The sequence below is a fragment of the Amphiura filiformis genome, unplaced genomic scaffold, assembly GCF_039555335.1.
Source record: "Amphiura filiformis unplaced genomic scaffold, Afil_fr2py scaffold_40, whole genome shotgun sequence".
Classification (NCBI taxonomy): Eukaryota; Metazoa; Echinodermata; class Ophiuroidea; order Amphilepidida; family Amphiuridae; genus Amphiura; species Amphiura filiformis.
The window spans coordinates 136,044-153,558 of NW_027305504.1; the positions used below are offsets into that span (position 1 = coordinate 136,044).

The 17,515-nt window shown below is 39.1% G+C and overlaps 1 protein-coding gene across 1 annotated transcript; it reads left to right on the forward strand.

Moving 5' to 3' along the window:
- Positions 1-434: 434 nt before the first annotated feature.
- LOC140144122 (interferon-induced transmembrane protein 3-like) lies at positions 435-9,397 on the forward strand. The gene is made up of 4 exons (XM_072165959.1): positions 435-551; positions 3,370-3,578; positions 4,932-5,051; positions 8,484-9,397. The coding sequence occupies exons 1-4, from the start codon at positions 530-532 to the stop codon at positions 8,616-8,618; spliced, it is 486 nt and encodes a 161-aa protein (XP_072022060.1). The 5' UTR covers positions 435-529; the 3' UTR covers positions 8,619-9,397.
- The last annotated feature ends 8,118 nt before the right edge of the window (positions 9,398-17,515 follow it).

The following is a 17,515-nucleotide window of genomic DNA, read 5'->3' on the forward strand; positions in this document are numbered from 1 at the left end:
GGTCCGCTGTTCCTCTATTAAAGTATACGACATTACGCAAATAGTAAAGCAGCAAATGGGCTGTATTGTATCTTATCTTGTACGGTTACTTTTCAAGCTGTTTCAGCACGTCACATCACAGCTCCCATTGGGTACCCCATTCCTTTTTGAAAGGAATTTTTTGACCAGTTACGATTGCTTTAAATCCAGATTTTCAAAAAAATTCCAGCAAAAATAGTTCACAATCGAAAATTCTATATTTGATAAGCTCGTTTCGGACAATTCCATGGCTTTTGTTAATACATTATAGCATTTTTAAGCTTTTTCCAGTATGATATTGGCAACTGGAATTCCAGTCGTTTTCAGGAAGTAAACCTAGAAATCCAGGCGTACCTGATTCACCTGGTTCAGTACTTGATCAAATACAATGATATTGACTGAAAAATTTCCCATGGCATACATACATATCCATGCCGCATAACGTAATTATAGTATAATGTAATTCGGTTTGTTTCTTAAATCGCAGGTTCCGTTTTAGCTTAAGATCAAAATGGAGTCCAACAATGAGGAAGGTAGGTGAAAGGGTTTCTTTTTCATATATTTGTTTAATGTTTTACTTCCATATGTTATGACAGTAGAGATGCACTGATCAAAAAGCTTCTTTATCAGATAATTTGCCATGGTTTTGTCTGTTAATATGTCTTTGCATCAACTGAAAGCTGCCGATCCTGCTTGTGTTTTTCTATTTATTTCCTGCAACTGGTTACCAACTGACTAAATCACCTGTCCTCGGTATATTTGGATACCTGCTTCAGTGTTTCATTTCCAATTTTGATTTCCTTGTTATCTGCATACATACAGGTTGGGCATGACCTTTGTTTTTTACATTTATTTTTATTCCTTTTATTACGGCATGTTTAAGTTTAAATTGGTTTAAGGTCTATATTTTTGTATTTAACTCTATTTGTGCAAAAGTGCCCTATTATTATATTGACCAAACTGTATAATTGTTTTTATTTATGATGCTGATACATCATTCATTCTAAAATATTGTTGTACTGTACTTGTACCGTGTTACCCGTTCATATTAACCTTGATACCACAGCCAGTGCATACGTCAGCCTTTCTTCTTGCTCAATGTTCTGGGAAGGAGGTCGTCTCTTCACCTGTTTCTAAACACCATTACCACCAATGTCCCTTTTTTATAGTTATGCTCTAGTCATGGTTCAATGGCTGTTACTTGTATATAATTTATATTTGTGTTATACTATAATAATAATAATAATAATAATAATAATAATAAAACAGCATTTATATAGCGCATTGTGAATCTCAGATTCCTCAATGCGCTTTACAGATTTAAAAACTACCAAACTTAATTTACAATATATGATTTTAACTTAAGAATTATACAAACAATACTATGCATAAAAATAGCAGGCCAGCTGCAAGCAAACAACTTTAGAATGGCAAGAGTAACCCTAACACCAGTGAGAGGCCCACCGACAAAATCCCCAAGGGGGGCTGTCGGTGCACCTCACACCGGCATCATCAATACATCAAAACAAAAAAAAGCACTATTTTTTTACTATTGTACATTTGTACATGTGTACATTTGTACATGTGTATTGTACATTTGTACATGTGTACTATTGTACATGACATATTGTGCCTTACAGATGCAGCCATAATAATCGTTGATTTTGATACTGCTTCATAATTATTTATGAGTCATTACTAACTCTACTTATTGTTTATTTCATGCATGTGTTACGAGTTGTTACAAGACTCAAGGCCAAAAACACCTTTTACCTAAATTCAATTCAGAATGCACAACAAAACACACTGTTTGATTAAGTTAATAATATTTGAATCTTTAATGAAAAATAAAGTATGATTTAACAATGATTTTGAATGAATGAAATTCATAAATTAGGAATGTTACCTAACCAGCAGCTTTTCTTGTTGACCACAAAATTCTGTTACACTCTATGTTCTTGATGTATATCCTGAACACTTTTATATCCTTTGCGTATAAAATCCTCGCACAGATGATCTCCAAAATAGTGCTTTTTTCACCTTTCACACCTTTTAGTGGAAAACAGGCGTGCCTTGCATCCCCCTGTTTCGACTTACACTAACAGATGTGTTGTTTCATATCCAGACTTCAGCAAGTCTACAGAAGAATATATTGCTTTCTTGGAAGAGGTACGCACTTTGGCGTATTCTATATCTTCTCTATTATTACTGGATGATTGAGTAGTACATTGATTACATAAGATTATGTCTGCTTGGCAAATTACTTCCTTATTTTATTGTGTTACTCTTATTTGTCATGACAATTTACTATTTCTTATAACTGAAGTGATAGCCATAAGTTCTATTAAGTCAATATTGTATTTTAATTAAAGCATTATTATTGGTGGTAGTATTAATTACTACCATTATTATTCTTTCTACCACCATTATTATTATTATTATTATTATTATTATTATTATTATTATTATTATTATTATTATCATTATTATTATTATTATTTTGTCTATTGAACGGTCCCTTTGGTTTAGCTATAGAGAAAAAGAATGTTTTTCAAAGATTCTTTGCAACTATCTAAATACGGGCTAGTTTGTTTATAAAAGATGTTTTGCTATTAAAAAATCCAAAATATTAGAATGGGTATATTATAAAGTCACATTCTTCAGCCTTTTTGGTGTTAAGACTAGGAGTACACTCTCAGTGGCGTAACCAGGGGGGAAGGGGGCAACGTGCCCCGGGCGCCAGTTTAGGGGGTGCCGAATTGACCAATTCAGCATCAATTCTGCGCCCCCTCAAGCGATGAAAGTCAAAATTTTTGCGCATTTCAACACAAATATCCATTTAGATCGATTTATGACCGAAATTCAACTTCATTATAAACAAAATTAATCAGTGATATTTGTGCACATTTTCTCGCGCTCCGCGCGCAATTGTTTCAAGTTTTTTTTGGGGTGAGGGGCGACACTATGTATCCTTAGCCCCGTGCGCCACAACCCCTAGCTACGCAAATGTACACTCTAAACTAAAAATAGCGTGGTCAAAATTGACTCCATAGTAGTCAACTATGCACCTTATTCCTAAATTGTGGTCAATGTAGGGGTAGGCCTAAGGTGCATAGTTGACTTCTACAGGGTCAATTTTGACCAAGCTGTTTTAAGAGTGTAACACCCGGGAAATCGAGTCCCGCTTGAAAATGTAGAATATAAGTGCAAATTTCACACTCCGCTTTGGCTTGATTCCTAGTGATACTTGTACCCCCGGGTACCCGCCTGTAGGCCTAAATTGCATAATATATGATTGAATTGTTGATGATTCAAAGCACTTTTGCTCATTTTGTTTGTCATCTTGCATAGATCAACAGCCACCACCGTACATGCCGTATGCCGCCCGGTATGCCAATCCGACAGCTGCGGGCATCTTCCCAAGCGATCACCCCCCGGAGTATCCTTTATACACACCGCAAGTTTACACACCGCCAAGTCAAAAAACAACAACAGTTGCCGTCGGATCTCCGCCTGTTGCCGATAGGCATCCGTCTGTTGCCGTTAGGCCTCCGCGTAATGTAAGTCAGTTCAAGATAATAAGGAAATTATCAGTACACTGTAAAAATGTGTCTTATAGCAATTATAAACATGTACCTTGCCAGTGGAGTAGCATCATACGGGCACGGGGATGGAGCATGCTGTGCCCCCCATCGATTTGGAAAATCAATGAGCCCCCCCACCATCCTGCCTGGTGCCTACAATCATGGTCGGTGACTAATCCCACCCACCCCACCACCACCCCCATGACTAATAACTCACGCTACGCCATTGCCATACGGATGTCGACTGCAGACGACCAATTCAAAATTGTCTTCAAAAATTCAAACATTCCGGCTTTATTTGGAATCAGTATGAAACAATGAATTGAAATGTTCAAATGTGTACAAACAAGCCCAGTGTTGGTTTAGTGGTTCTTAAGAAATAATCACAGAACTTGGACTTCTTTATGTTGAAACCTGTTGCCAGTACGCAAAGCATTAATACGAAACAAATGCGTATAAGGGCGTGTCTTGCCTGAAGACAACGACAATCTACACGTCCTGTGAAGCCAGTTTTGAGACACAAGCGTACAGAATCAGGGTTGGAAGTGCCTGGTTCAAAAAAAAAGGAAATTTAATAGGCCTATTTCAATGACCAATCTAGCGTAGCAGGCAGGGGTATTCTGAATTATTTAATTATTAAGTTAATGTTGCTGCTCAATTACCTGATTTTGGTGCGCCACAAGGCTATGTAATGGGGCCACTCCTGTTTATACATTGTCCAGGACACTTGCCACCTTGCAGTTCGTGCGCTCATTTCATCTCGTCTAGACTATTGCAACGGACTCTTCACTTCGCCTACAGAATAATGTTGCGTTACTGGTTTTTGCAGTTAGTTGATCGTAGAACTGACGCTTCCAATCTCCTGAAGACCTTGCACTGGCTTCCAGTTCGCCAACAATTACTGTTTAAACTCCTTCTGTATAGTCTATGCAACACCAGAGCCCCAACCACAGCTCGGACTACTTTACCGTTTATGCGGGCGTTTATGTTCCTCCTCGTACCTTGCGATCGTCTTCTGACAGTAACCAGTTCGCTATTCCAAGACGCAGCCACAAAATCAATGGCGAAAACAGGTTTCACATTGCAGCTGCTACGGCATAGAATTCACTACTCGTGGACATAAAATCTGCTGCGACCTTATCCATGTTCAATTCTACGCTAAAGACTTATTTGTTTTCTTGAACTGTTCTCTTGTTTATTTGACTTTTTGTGTATACTTTTGCTATAAAACGCTATGGTATGTTAGTGAATGGCGCCATAAATGCCTGTAAATGTAATTAATTAATTAATTAAAATTAATCAATTAATTTATTTATTTTGTTTCATCAGAAAACAATCGTGCGAACCACCCAAGAAGTAGGCCCACCTACTTACATGGTTTGGTCCATTCTCAATACATTTTTTTGCTGCTGCTTGTTTGGAGTCTTCGCCATTTGCAAATCAAACGAGGTAAGAATTTTACTTCGCCATGACTATAACCAAATCAAATAAACATCCAGTAACCATGGTAACTGTTTTAATGATTGTTAGCAGATACTAACTGTGACTTTTGGGTAACTTGACTTTAAATATTTGACCCAGTGAAGAGAGGTTCATATCATCAATAAATTTGTTGGAAAGTACATAATGCTTCCCGTTGAACTGGAAATGCAAGACCGGATTTACAAAATTTCCCTGTACATAGCTAGTATAAAACACCATGTTTTGGACCCAAATAGGGCAAAAGTGCATAGTTTTGCCTTTATTTTGGGCTAAAATAGTCTGAAATTGAAATTTTCAGCAGTGGCCTGTCAAAAGCAAGGATCTTTGTTGATATCGCGTAGAGAAATGAGAGGAATTATCAATTTGGGGATATTTTAAGAGGTGACAGCATCAAGGGCCTTTCAGCGCTTTATTTTGGTACAATTCTGGGGTCTTTTTGAGCTGCTCGGTCCAAAACAGGGATCTTTTGTTTGTGTGTGGGGGCCATACCCGTATGGTTATTTGTGTTGCCTCCCAAATACAAATATAGTATATGCTATGTTTTTGATGGAAGATACTATATTTTAATTTTGGCAGCGATTGATTCTAAACATTCTAAAACACCTGTCTCACAAGAAGTAAAAGGGAGTGCCTGTGCACACTGGTAGCCTACTGAGGTTTCCATTCGGTGTGTGTATTGTGTACTGAAGTACCAAGTGGCCTAACTACCGGTGGATGACTCGATTCTGGACAAATCTAGGGGGGCTCTGCAGAGACAAGTAGTTACTAATGATGCTCTGGATCAAGTTCTCGTCTTGTCCTCACTTCTCTTGTCATGTCCTTCCTCTTGAATCACAGAGTGATCCTAGCAAGATCGCCAAACTGTTACGGGGCAAGGGGAAAAGAGAAAAAGGAAAGGGAAAGACAAACGAAAAGAAGGGGAAAGGAGGGGAAAGAAATGAACGAAGGGGAAAGGAGAGAAAAGGAAGAGAGCAATGGGAAGAAATGGTCTTGTCTTGTCTTGGTTGAGTCGGCAGGTTCAGATCTAGATGTACTATGCCAACTTTGATGCTGCTCAAGCTGATATAATGACATGACTACATGCACTTAAATTACTTTTGGACTCTATTTTTGAAACTTTCTAAGGTGGCTGCTGAAGTGGTGTCCCCATGAAGCTTGTTCCAGTGTGTCACAGTGCGAAGGAGGGAGGAGTTCAAATAAATGTCCTTTGTTCCTTGCATCTTGAGGATTTTGAGCTGGTGACTACCCCTAGTTCTGGTTTCCGTTGACATGGTGATCATGTCGTCCCTGTCGATTGCGACTGAGTCGTTCATGATTTTGTACATCATGGTCAGTCTGTTGGTTCTGCGTCGGTCTTCTAAGGTCTCCCACTCGAGCTTCTCCAGCATTTTTGTTACACTGCTGCGCTGCTCGTAGTCTTTCAAGCAGAATCTGGCTGCTTTCCGCTGGATTCTCTCCAGAAGCATCTTATTTCCTCTTCTGTATGGATTCCATACACAGGAAGCATATTCTAATATGGGTCTAACCAGCGTTTTATAGGCTGCTACTTTAGTTTCCTGTGTTGCAAACCAGATGTTTCTCTTGAGGAAGCCCAAGATCCTGCTTGCCTTTGAGGCTGCCGTCTTGATGTGCCCCTTCCACTGAAGACGATTGTCGATTTGAACTCCTAAATATGGATGGCTAGTCACTTCATTGAGTTCTTCTCCACTACAGAGCACTTGCTGGGATTGAATTTCATGCCCTATTTGTCTTGCCACTCCTGACGTTTTGTCAGGTCATCTTACAAGACTGTCAACTCCTCAGGTGAACTGCTAGATGTATAAAGCACACAATCATCGGCAAACAACCTTGCTGTACTGGTGAGGTTTGCAGGAAGGTCATTGATGAAAAGTAAGAACCACAATGGTCCAGTGACTGTGCCTTGTGGTACCCCTGAAGTCAAATTTTTAGGCTCTGAAGGTGTCCCTTCACAGACTACTCTCTGTGTACGTCTGGTAAGGAAGTTTGTTACCCATCTGTGAATGTCACCCCTGATGCCATAATGCTCAAGTTTCTTGAGGAGGCGTTCATGTGGCACCTTGTCGAACGCTTTGGCGAAGTCTAAGATGGCCATATGCGTGACTTCACCTCTTTCGATGCTCTTGGTCAGGTCATTTAAAGTCAGGATAAGTTGAGTTTCCGTGGAGTGTTTTGCACGGAACCCATGCTGCTTGTCGACAAGAATACTGTTCTGTTCCAAGTGTCCCATTACATGAGAATGGATGATGTGTTCCATCACCTTGCACGGAACGCTGGTCAATGAGACAGGCCTGTAGTTTTCAGGCTTTGATTTCTCACCCTTTTTGGAGATTGCACTGACGTTGGCTTCACCCCACTGAAGTGGAATCTCCACCTTTATCAATGGTATCTTGGAAGAATTTGGTGAATATCAGTGTCAATTCCATCGCCGCCATCTTGAGTAGCCATGTTGGAATGCCGTCAGGCCCAGATGCCTTATTTGGATTAAGGTTCTGAAGTTGCTTGAGTACCCCTTCTTCCCGGATGATCAGCTTCTTGATGGAAGGAATGTTGCTGCTGGCAAGATTTGGTATAGTAGTATCCTCCTTAATGAAAACACTGCTGAATTGGTCGCTGAGCGCCTCAGCCTTCTCTTTGTTGGTGCTAAGAATTTTGTTGTTCACTTTGAGATCTGGTAATCTTCCTCCATCTTGGCGAAGCTTCTTGATAAATGACCAGAATTCTTTAGTATTGTCGTTAAGAGAGCTGATAATGTGATCTTTAACATGTTCCTTCCTGGCGTAATTGAGACTGCGTCTAAGATATTTCGAGCAAAGTTTGTACTTCTCCCAGTCGGTTGATTTTCCAGAACGCTTCGCCTTGTTATAGGCTCTTTCTTTCTTTCTACACAACCTTCTGTGCTCCCTTGTAAACCAAGGCAGACTATTAGAGACCATTTTTGATGGAACATGTTTGTCCATGACAGATTTGATTTGATTTTTCAATGGCGTCCCATTTCTCTTGGACAGTTGACCCATGCAAAGAGGATGCAAAGAGACTTCTCTTCATGGTATAAAAATGCCTCCCCCCCCCCTCCTGGACCCCACGCCGAGAAACGCTTCGCTCAATTTTTAACTCAACTTGGGGGGAAAATTTTTATAGCCTTGTCCACCCTGGCCGACAGGGCTGGCTAGGTATAGATAAGGCTACTCATAAGTCATAATATGCGTAGTTAAGCCATTAGGTGGATATACTAGAATCAATTAGTCCTACAAACTACGAGTCTTAATATTTTCTTTACCTTTTATTTCATCTCATTTCCAAAGTTTTCTCAAATAAAATGTCTAATCCAATATGATGCCAATTTCTCCTTGTAGTACTATCTTTTCTTTTCCATCTCAGGTTTCCGACCACATGCATCAGGGTAACGTCAGAAGAGCTCTACAAGCTTCCAAGTCAGCTCGAGGTTGGAATATCTTAGCCACTATCACTGGCATTATTGGCACTGCTATCGTCGTTGTTATGAACATCTTTTAAGGACCTCAGGCACCGGTTACTAAATTAAACCAAAGACCTTCAATTTTGACGATCCTAAGCGGCTCTTGATAAAACGTGCGATATTTTTTATGAGTACATTAAAGTGATAAGCAGCCGCAGCGTGCATCACACATCTCTAAAAGTCATGTATACAATGTACGGGGTGTACTGTAGTTGCATCTGCAAGCTTCTATTTCACGTAATGTTTAAGTTGTAACGAATGTTTGATGGCGTAAAATCGATAATATATTTCTACCAGATATTCTACGTAGCATATTATCGATTGTACGTCATCAAACATTCGTTACAACTTAAACATTACTGGAAATAGAATGGGACTAGATTAAATAACGTAGATATGTTACATCAAATATTCTACGTCGAATACTCGGAGTCTGTAGCGGCCCTTCTTCTAGTCGAAACAAAAATTGTAAAGAAAACTGAGCTAAACCTGGGTGCGCACAAACATCCGGCATCACATCAGAAGGACACACAAGAAAGAGAATCAGCTTTTATAAGATTTTGACAAAAGAATCCAGGACGCAAAAAGAAAGCAAGAAAACCTTTGAAACCTAGCAGGCATAAACACTTAATTTGAAAGTAAGAAACAATGAAGACACATGGCACACCTGAAGAATTATATTAGCGCCATATTAAGATGTGTGACCTTGGCTCCCTCTTCCAATTTATCCAATCAAAATTAACATTCAATTTGGTGCTGGAAGACAGTACTTTCTAAAACAGCGGCGGTTTAGCAAACCTAGCTAAACCTTTTTGAATGGAGGAACGTCGACGTGGCAAAGCCAAATTTTCGTATAGCTTGCCCTGCTTGCCAGAATATCTAAAATAATGTTTGAACTGATCGTTTAAGCTGGCTAAGTTTGTTGCTGTCCCACAATGTTTATGGATTTAAATTTAAGATAATGCTGTACTTTTGGTAAAGTGAAGGAAACAGGAAGACACTGGCGTAGGTAGGGTTGTGGTGCCAAGGGCAGAGATGCAGAATGGCCCACTCCCCTTCCTGCTGAAATTGTGACCCGCGCTTGGAGGAGAGTAGAATCAATATATCGAGGTGGCACTGAATTGGTCGATTCTGCCCCCCCAAGACTAGACCTCGCCCAGGACCTGTGCCTTCCTTGGCTCCCCCCCCCCCCTCCCCGGCCACCCCTTATTCACGTCACCGAGAAAGGGCCGAATGATGTATATGGCAACTGTGTTCTATTCTGATAAAGATGCCAACATACTTTCTGATATAATGAATACCGAGCTACAAGAAGTGTAATTGGTTCAATTGCAATAAATTATCCCTTAAATGCTTCAAACCCCCCCCCCACACACACACACCCACACACAAAACAAAAAATGCTGAAATTAATCGTTCAATTAAATTAGATGGTTGTAACTTATCTCGAGTTTCTGATGTTACATTTCTTGGCATAACTATAGATGAAAATTTGACATGGAAGCCCCATATAAATAATATTCGTAAAACATGGTTTCAGAAACCTGGGCGTTTTAAATAAGGTCAAACACTTCTTACCGAAAAATTCATTGTACTAATTATATAGCTCGCTTATTTTACCTTATTTGTCATTATGGAATAGTGTTGTGGGGAAAAGCTTCAAAAGAGAGCTCCCAGAATAATCTCAAACAGTTCTTACTTGAGTCATACAAAACCATTGTTTGAAAAATAACGCATTGAATATTTTTGAGATGTATGACAAAGAAGGGGGTATTTTTATGTACAAGTATAAGCACGGTTTACTTCCACAATCATTTGATCATGTAATCACTGATTTAGAAAGTGTCCATACTTATGATACAAGATATAAATCAAATTTCCGACCTAAAATTCACGAAATGAAAACCTTCCTCACCACGTCCACAGGACCAAAGATTTGGAAGAATTTACCTGGATTCGTTAAAATGGCTGTCAGTGTAAATTCTTTCAAAAAAAAAAGCATTTCATCTCTCCTCCAGAAAAATAATACCAGTTTTAATGTAATTTAAATCAAAATATTAGTAATTTCTTATTTTATTATTTTGTCGCTTCAATATTTACAAGTTTTCCCGCTTGGGCTCTTTGACGCCGCGCTGGTGGCCTCTGGGGTAGACTATGCCATAATCTCGATATTATAGTATAATAAATAGTCTCGATATCGCACAGTGCCTCATTTCAAATATATAGTTTTAGTTTTGGTTTTGGTTTTGGTCACGTGGTTTCCTATTGTCCTGCCTAACCACTTGAATCATAAGATATCGAACTCATTGTTTCTGCCTTTTGTTTAAAACCGAACATTTGTGTCAGTCAGTTTCGGTTTTGGTTTCAGTTTCTTATAAGTGGTGTGGATCGTAAAATTATTTGATTTGAAGTTACCTACTCTAAGTATACAAAAGAAATGTTTAAATTTCGCAGTGCAATATTCACGAGGAGAGAAATCGAGCATGGTAATCTACATTGCCTCATTTCAAATATATAGTTTTAGTTTTGGTTTTGGTTTTGGTCACGTGGTTTCCTATTGTCCTGCCTAACCACTTGAATCACAAGATATCTATCTCTTTGTTTCTACCTTTTGTTTAAAACTAAACATTTGTGACAGGTAGTTTCGGTTTTGGTTTCAGTTTCTTATAAGTGGTGTGACGAATAAAATTACAGGATTTTCGAGTTACCTGATCTAAGTATACAAAAGAAATGTTTAAATTTCGCAGTGCAATATTCACGAGCAGAGAAGTCGAACAAAACAGTCTACATTTGAAAGCATTGATTTACTTTGAAAGCATTGGCTTGAGACTACGAAATAGCCTAAGCTGATTTCACTGTGAAAATATATAGACCATCGAAATATTTGCATTCGACATTACAAAAGGGCCACTACTGTAATTGTATAGGTGCTATAAACAAAAATCGATTCATGTCCTTAATCCCATGTACCAGAATCGATGGAAGGCCATTATATGACCTCTAATAACCTAATGACTTTTACTGAAGCAATTTTTACTGCAAAAAGTAGAAGATATCACACCGTCATCATCCCTATATGTTCGTGTTAAGAATTGCCGTGGTAGTACGATAAATCCTCACGTTTTTCAACAAATACGCATGGTGATTTTGTTTGAGATAGGCCGTGCGACTCAGGCTATGCATACAATTTGAGATTTTGAGAGCCGGCCACACTGTTTCTATTCTATGTTTTACGATTTTCGCATGATCAGTATATGGCTGGCCGTAACCGCCACAACGTGGAGCTGCTACGCGTAGCTTGCTTTTCGCTTCGCGGAGCTAAATTGACCAATCATGTTAGATCTTTTCATTACGCGGAGCCAGTTGATGCATCATCGTTCCAGAGAGAGAAAACTTGCCAAAATTAATGTTTACTATGTGGATTTTAAATGAATCGAATGTAAATAAACCACCAACAAATTCTTAATGACTAAATTCGCTTCACGTAATGAGTAAGTCGTACTTGATTGGTCAGTTTTACCTCCGAGTAATGAAAAACTCTAACATGATTGGTCAATTTGGCTCCACGGAACAAAAAGTCAGCTACGTACGCGTAGCAGCTCCACGTTGTGGCGGTTGCGGCCTACTATATCAGTATCCCATATGATATTTCTATTGTAAGAAAATTTTATTTGTTGTCACGTAAATCACAGGTTTCGTTTAAATGTACTAACTGGAAATTAAATGTACTAATTAGTGAGGACCGGTATTTTGCTGTGGATATGTTTAACTGCAATTTTGATGTAAAACATTTGAAATCCTGGGTAAAAATTTTGATAATATTTAACTCTTTGAGAAAATTATTTTATAAAGGAATGCTGGTAAAACCAGGTGCAATACAATGTACATTATTGACACACTATCACGCTCTTTATCTTCGTCAATAATAGAATAATCGATTTCAATCGAATTGAATGCATGAGTTTGTAGTTGACTACTGAGCGACCTAAAGCGATCGATTGCTAGCCAATCAGATAGAACTCCTTTTCTTGCGTTCAGTGAAATACCACTCGCCTGTCGCTCACTACCACTCGCCCGTCGCTCACCAACGGAGTATTAAATTTATATTTATCGTATAGGACGTCGACGGTGTGAGATAGAGGGGAGAAGATTGGGGTGTGTGTGTGGGGGGGGGGGTTGAAGGGCAAGGGGATATGGGCCGGGAGAGAGAAAACATATGAGAGAGAGCATTGGAAGTGAAAGAGAAGGGGGAGGAGAGCTCGAGATGAAGATATCGAATGTAGGGGAGGAGGGGGAAAGGGGTAATTTAGGGAAGAGGTGGTTATATAGGGAGGGGAGCCCCTCTTAAAGAGGTATGGGTTGTGCTTCCTGGGGATAATAAACTAATTCATAATCAAATCATCTCCATGCATCGTTTATGTTTCATACAAACAAACAAATTCCCCACCCCACCCCATCCTTCAGTATACGCGCATGTATATGATTTCTAGGCCTAGAACTCGTGAGTGTAATATGCCACCTACCTTCGACAGAGAGCATCAACTGTCGTCCGCGGGATAGATTTCCGATATCAATCATGATAATAATTATGTTAGCACAATAGGCTATTGTATACTTCTGGTTATATACCCTATACTGTGTCCTCCCAGCATAATAGTGTTATGATTGCAGATCAGATCAGCTCTACTTTTTAATCCCTTGATTTTTGGTTTCTGAACAAAAGAGAAACCAAAACTATATATTTGAAATGAGGGATTGAAAGACGTGGTTTACAAAACCGAATAAGTCTAGGCTAATTCACCTGTGAAAAATATAGACCATCGAAATATTTGCATTCGACATTACAAAAGGGGTCACTATTGTAATTGTATAGGTGCTATAAACAAAATCGATTCATGTCCTTAATCCCATGTACCAGAATCGATGGAAGGCCATTATATGACCTCTAATAACCTAATGACTTTTACTGAAGCAATTTTTACTGCAAAAAGTAGAAGATAGAGGGGAAAAGAGATTGTGTGGGGTGTGGGTGTGTGTGTGTGTGGGGGTGTGGTGGGGGTGGTTGGAGGGCAAGGGGGATATGGGCCGGGAGAGAGAAACAGATGAGAGAGAGCATTGGAAGTGAAAGAGAAGGGGAGGAGAGCTCGAGATGAAGATATCGAATGTAGGGGAGGAGGAGGGGAAAGGGGTAATTTAGGAAAGAGGTGGTTATATAGGGAGGGAGCCCCTCTTAAAGAGGTATGGGTTGTGCTTCCCGGGGATAATAAACTAATTCATAATCAAATCATCTCCATGCATCGTTTATGTTTCATACAAACAAACAAATCCCCCACCCCGCCCCATCCTTCAATATACGCGCATGTATATGATTTCTAGGCCTAGAACTCGTGAGTGTAATATGCCACCTACCTTCGACAGAGAGCATCAACTGTCGTCCGCGGATAGATTTCCGATATCAATCATGATAATAATTATGTTAGCACAATAGGCTATTGTATACTTCTGGTTATATACCCTATACTGTGTCCTTCCAGCATAATAGTGTTATGATTGCAAACCAGACCAGCTCTACTTTTTAATCCCTTGATTTTTGGTTTCTAAACAAAAGAGAAACCAAAACTAAATATTTGAAATGAGGGAGTGTCGACACCCTGTATTATAAAGATTTTTTCCCTGCAATGAATCACGTCTTTATACTCCGTTAGTGAGCGACGGGCGATTGGTATTTCACCGAACACAAGAAAAGGAGTCCTATCTGATTGGCTAGAAATCGATCGCTAGATCGCCCAGTGGTGAAGTACAAACTCAAAATGTATTCAATTCTATTGAAATCAATATTCTATTATTGACACAGATAAAGAAAGTGCTGTTACATAGTGACTCTATATGTGCATTGTGTTATAGACTTGTGATTTAATATTCTATACAGCGCCTGGATCTTAGCTGAATGGGCTACACGTGTTCCTGTATATAATTGTAATTCTCAAACAGTTGAATATATCACAATTTTGATGAACGATTTTTGGGTTTTACCTGACAACAAATCGAATTTTCTTGCAATGGCAACATCATATGGGGTACTGAGCATGCGCAAATCGTAAAAACATGTAGAATAGAAACTCTGTGGTATCTCATATGAGAGTCATATCGTGTAAATGGTATGCTTAGCCGGAGTCGCTCGGCCTATCTCGAACAAAATCGCCATGCGTAGCTGGTGAAAAACGTGAGGATTCGCCGTACTATCATGGTAATTTTTGACACGAAGATATAGGGATGATGACGCTGCAGTGTCAACACCCTGTATTATAAATATTTTTTCCATACAGCTCAATACTCCGTTGAAATCAATATTTTATTATTGACACAGATAAAGAAAGTTTACATATGCATTGTGTTATAGGACTTGTACCTGGAAGTTAACTGAATGGGCTAAACGTGTTCCTTTATACCTATAAAGTATTATTGTAATTCTCAAAATTAAATATATCACAATTTTTACTTTGGATTTCAAAATGCAGTAAAAGATATCCACAGCAAGCTGCAAGGCCCCGCTAATTAGTGTATTGCTGTTCGAGTGAGTGTACTGGAAACAAAACCCTGGTTTTACCTGAAAACAAATCGATTTTTCTTGTAATAGAAACATCATATGGGGTACTAGAGCATGCACAAATAGTAATAATGAGTAGAATATAGAAACTCTTGTGGTATCTCATATGATAGTCATGGTATGCTTAGCCTGAGTCGCTCGGCCATTCTCGAACAAAATCGCCATGCGTATAGCGGTTGAAAAAACGAGAGGATTCACTGTACTATCACGGCAATTTTTGACACGAAGATATAGGGATGATGACGATGTGCGCTGTGTATCGTGTACCACAAATCTAGATGTAGACATTCTAAATGATTTTTGTCTGCCTTGCTTTAAACAGTTGTTTTCTGTTATAATTGTTTTTTGAAAGAGGGCTCTCTTCATGCCTACCAGTGACTTTCCAGGCAGTCTGTTTATTTTGGAGAATTGCCTACGTTAGTGACCGCTGCACAGTGTCATCGCCCCGATATCTTCATGGCAGAAATCGCCATGGTAGGTTGAATCCACAGCCACGCATGGCCATTTTTTCCGACCTTTAAGACGCATAATGAGCTGAGGGACATCCCGACTAAGGCTACTGACAATAGCTCGGTAATTGATTTCTTTGTGTTACAAGTGAGCTTGTATACGCCATGTGAGGGGGTGCTCACACTACGCTGTGTGTGACCTCTGTGTGTATGTACGCCATGTGAGTGAGCGCTCACATCAGAAAATCAGAATATTTCTGTCAGTTTTTGACTCAAGACGCACGCTTCTTTCTCAAGACGCTAGCTAACGACGATAATATCCGTTCAACATATAATTTTATGTTCAAGTGCAAGGAACCAGATCTGGTTTCTTTCTACGAAATCATTTACGGGAGATATTCATCATTTTCTACCCCGTATCCAAAGATTTATCGTCTGAATATCAATCGTGCATAACACATTCACGTTTATCGATCCCGGGTATTCATCTCAGTGTCTCTGGCTGTATAATGTAATTATTAACCGGGCGATGTCGGTGTGCGCTGTCCCCGCCTGAGAGAAAATCACTTGGATATCAAGCTAACAGAGGGCGTACGGTGACTGAACAGATCAGGAAAATCTATCAATTGTGCACACAATCGGTGTTTTAAATGCAAAGTTAATCGGGAATAGCTTGAGCATGTTGTATATGCACAATGGCAAGTGCACTACGGAGAAGTCTACCTCTGGGGCCATTTGCCTTTTTCTGTCCCTGAGTTTGGATTTGAATGAGTTAATTGATCAAATGTCTGTAGGCCTAATAAATTATAAATGATTCTTTTCTCACATATATTTTTTCTTTTTTGGCCACCGCTCTTGTCATGTCTTGTTTGTGTGTCTGTTTGGTTTTTGAGTGTTTGGTTTAATTGTCAGGTGGTGCAACGTTTTCTCAGGCTTTTGCTTTTAGTTGCACCTCCTCCATCTTGTTTTTATATAAAGTTGTTGGTGTTATCATGTGTGTGATTTTGATTAAGAAAAATTGAATATAAAATATGAATATTGCACAATAGAACAGAAAAACGTGGTAATCAAAAACTATGACAAACAAATTCGAAAAACCTGGGTTTTTGATTGAAAAACTAGGTTTATCAAATCAAAAAAACCAAGTTTATCCATTCGATTGTCACAGTTTTGATAAACCTGGCTTATCAGCCGAAAAACCAAGTTTATCAAAAATCTCTGTAGGCATATATAAACTTCATTGGGGGTAAAATAAGAGCAATTGTTTTGGGGTGGGGCTGGGGATTGGATCACTCATTTGAGGTGGCCAGAGGCTATTGGAGGTTGACTCCCCCCTCCCACAACAATGGCTGTAAAGACCGTCCTGCTGTAAGTGTTAAGTCAATGTAGCTATAGGCCGTTAAGGCTTATATCAAAGTAATTGTTATTAAGTTTTCAATACGACACCAATAAAAGATAAAAAGTTACTTGAACACATAAAGCTACATAACAAGAATTGCAACGGGCTCCATTTGACCCTATAGGTTTGACCTTGGACTTAAAAAATAGCAAAGGTGTAGAAAAAGAATAAAGAATAAAAGTCAGTGTTAAAGGCATAGTGTCCTTCATTGGTTAAAAGGTTTCTTCATGCATGATTGTCTATTTAATAATATAAAACGCTATGACCTGTGACAGGAACGTGCCAAAATTATATCCCGTATACCACATAAAAACGTTCGCCATCCCACCATACAGTGTTTTAAAATATTATGATGACACGGATTGGGTAAATAATTAAAGCAATAATTGCCCTACAGGTACATCTTCCTTTTTAGCAGGAAAAACACCAAGTTTTTGGTCCAAATAATGTAAAATTAGACCGTTTTGCCCGCTTTCGAGC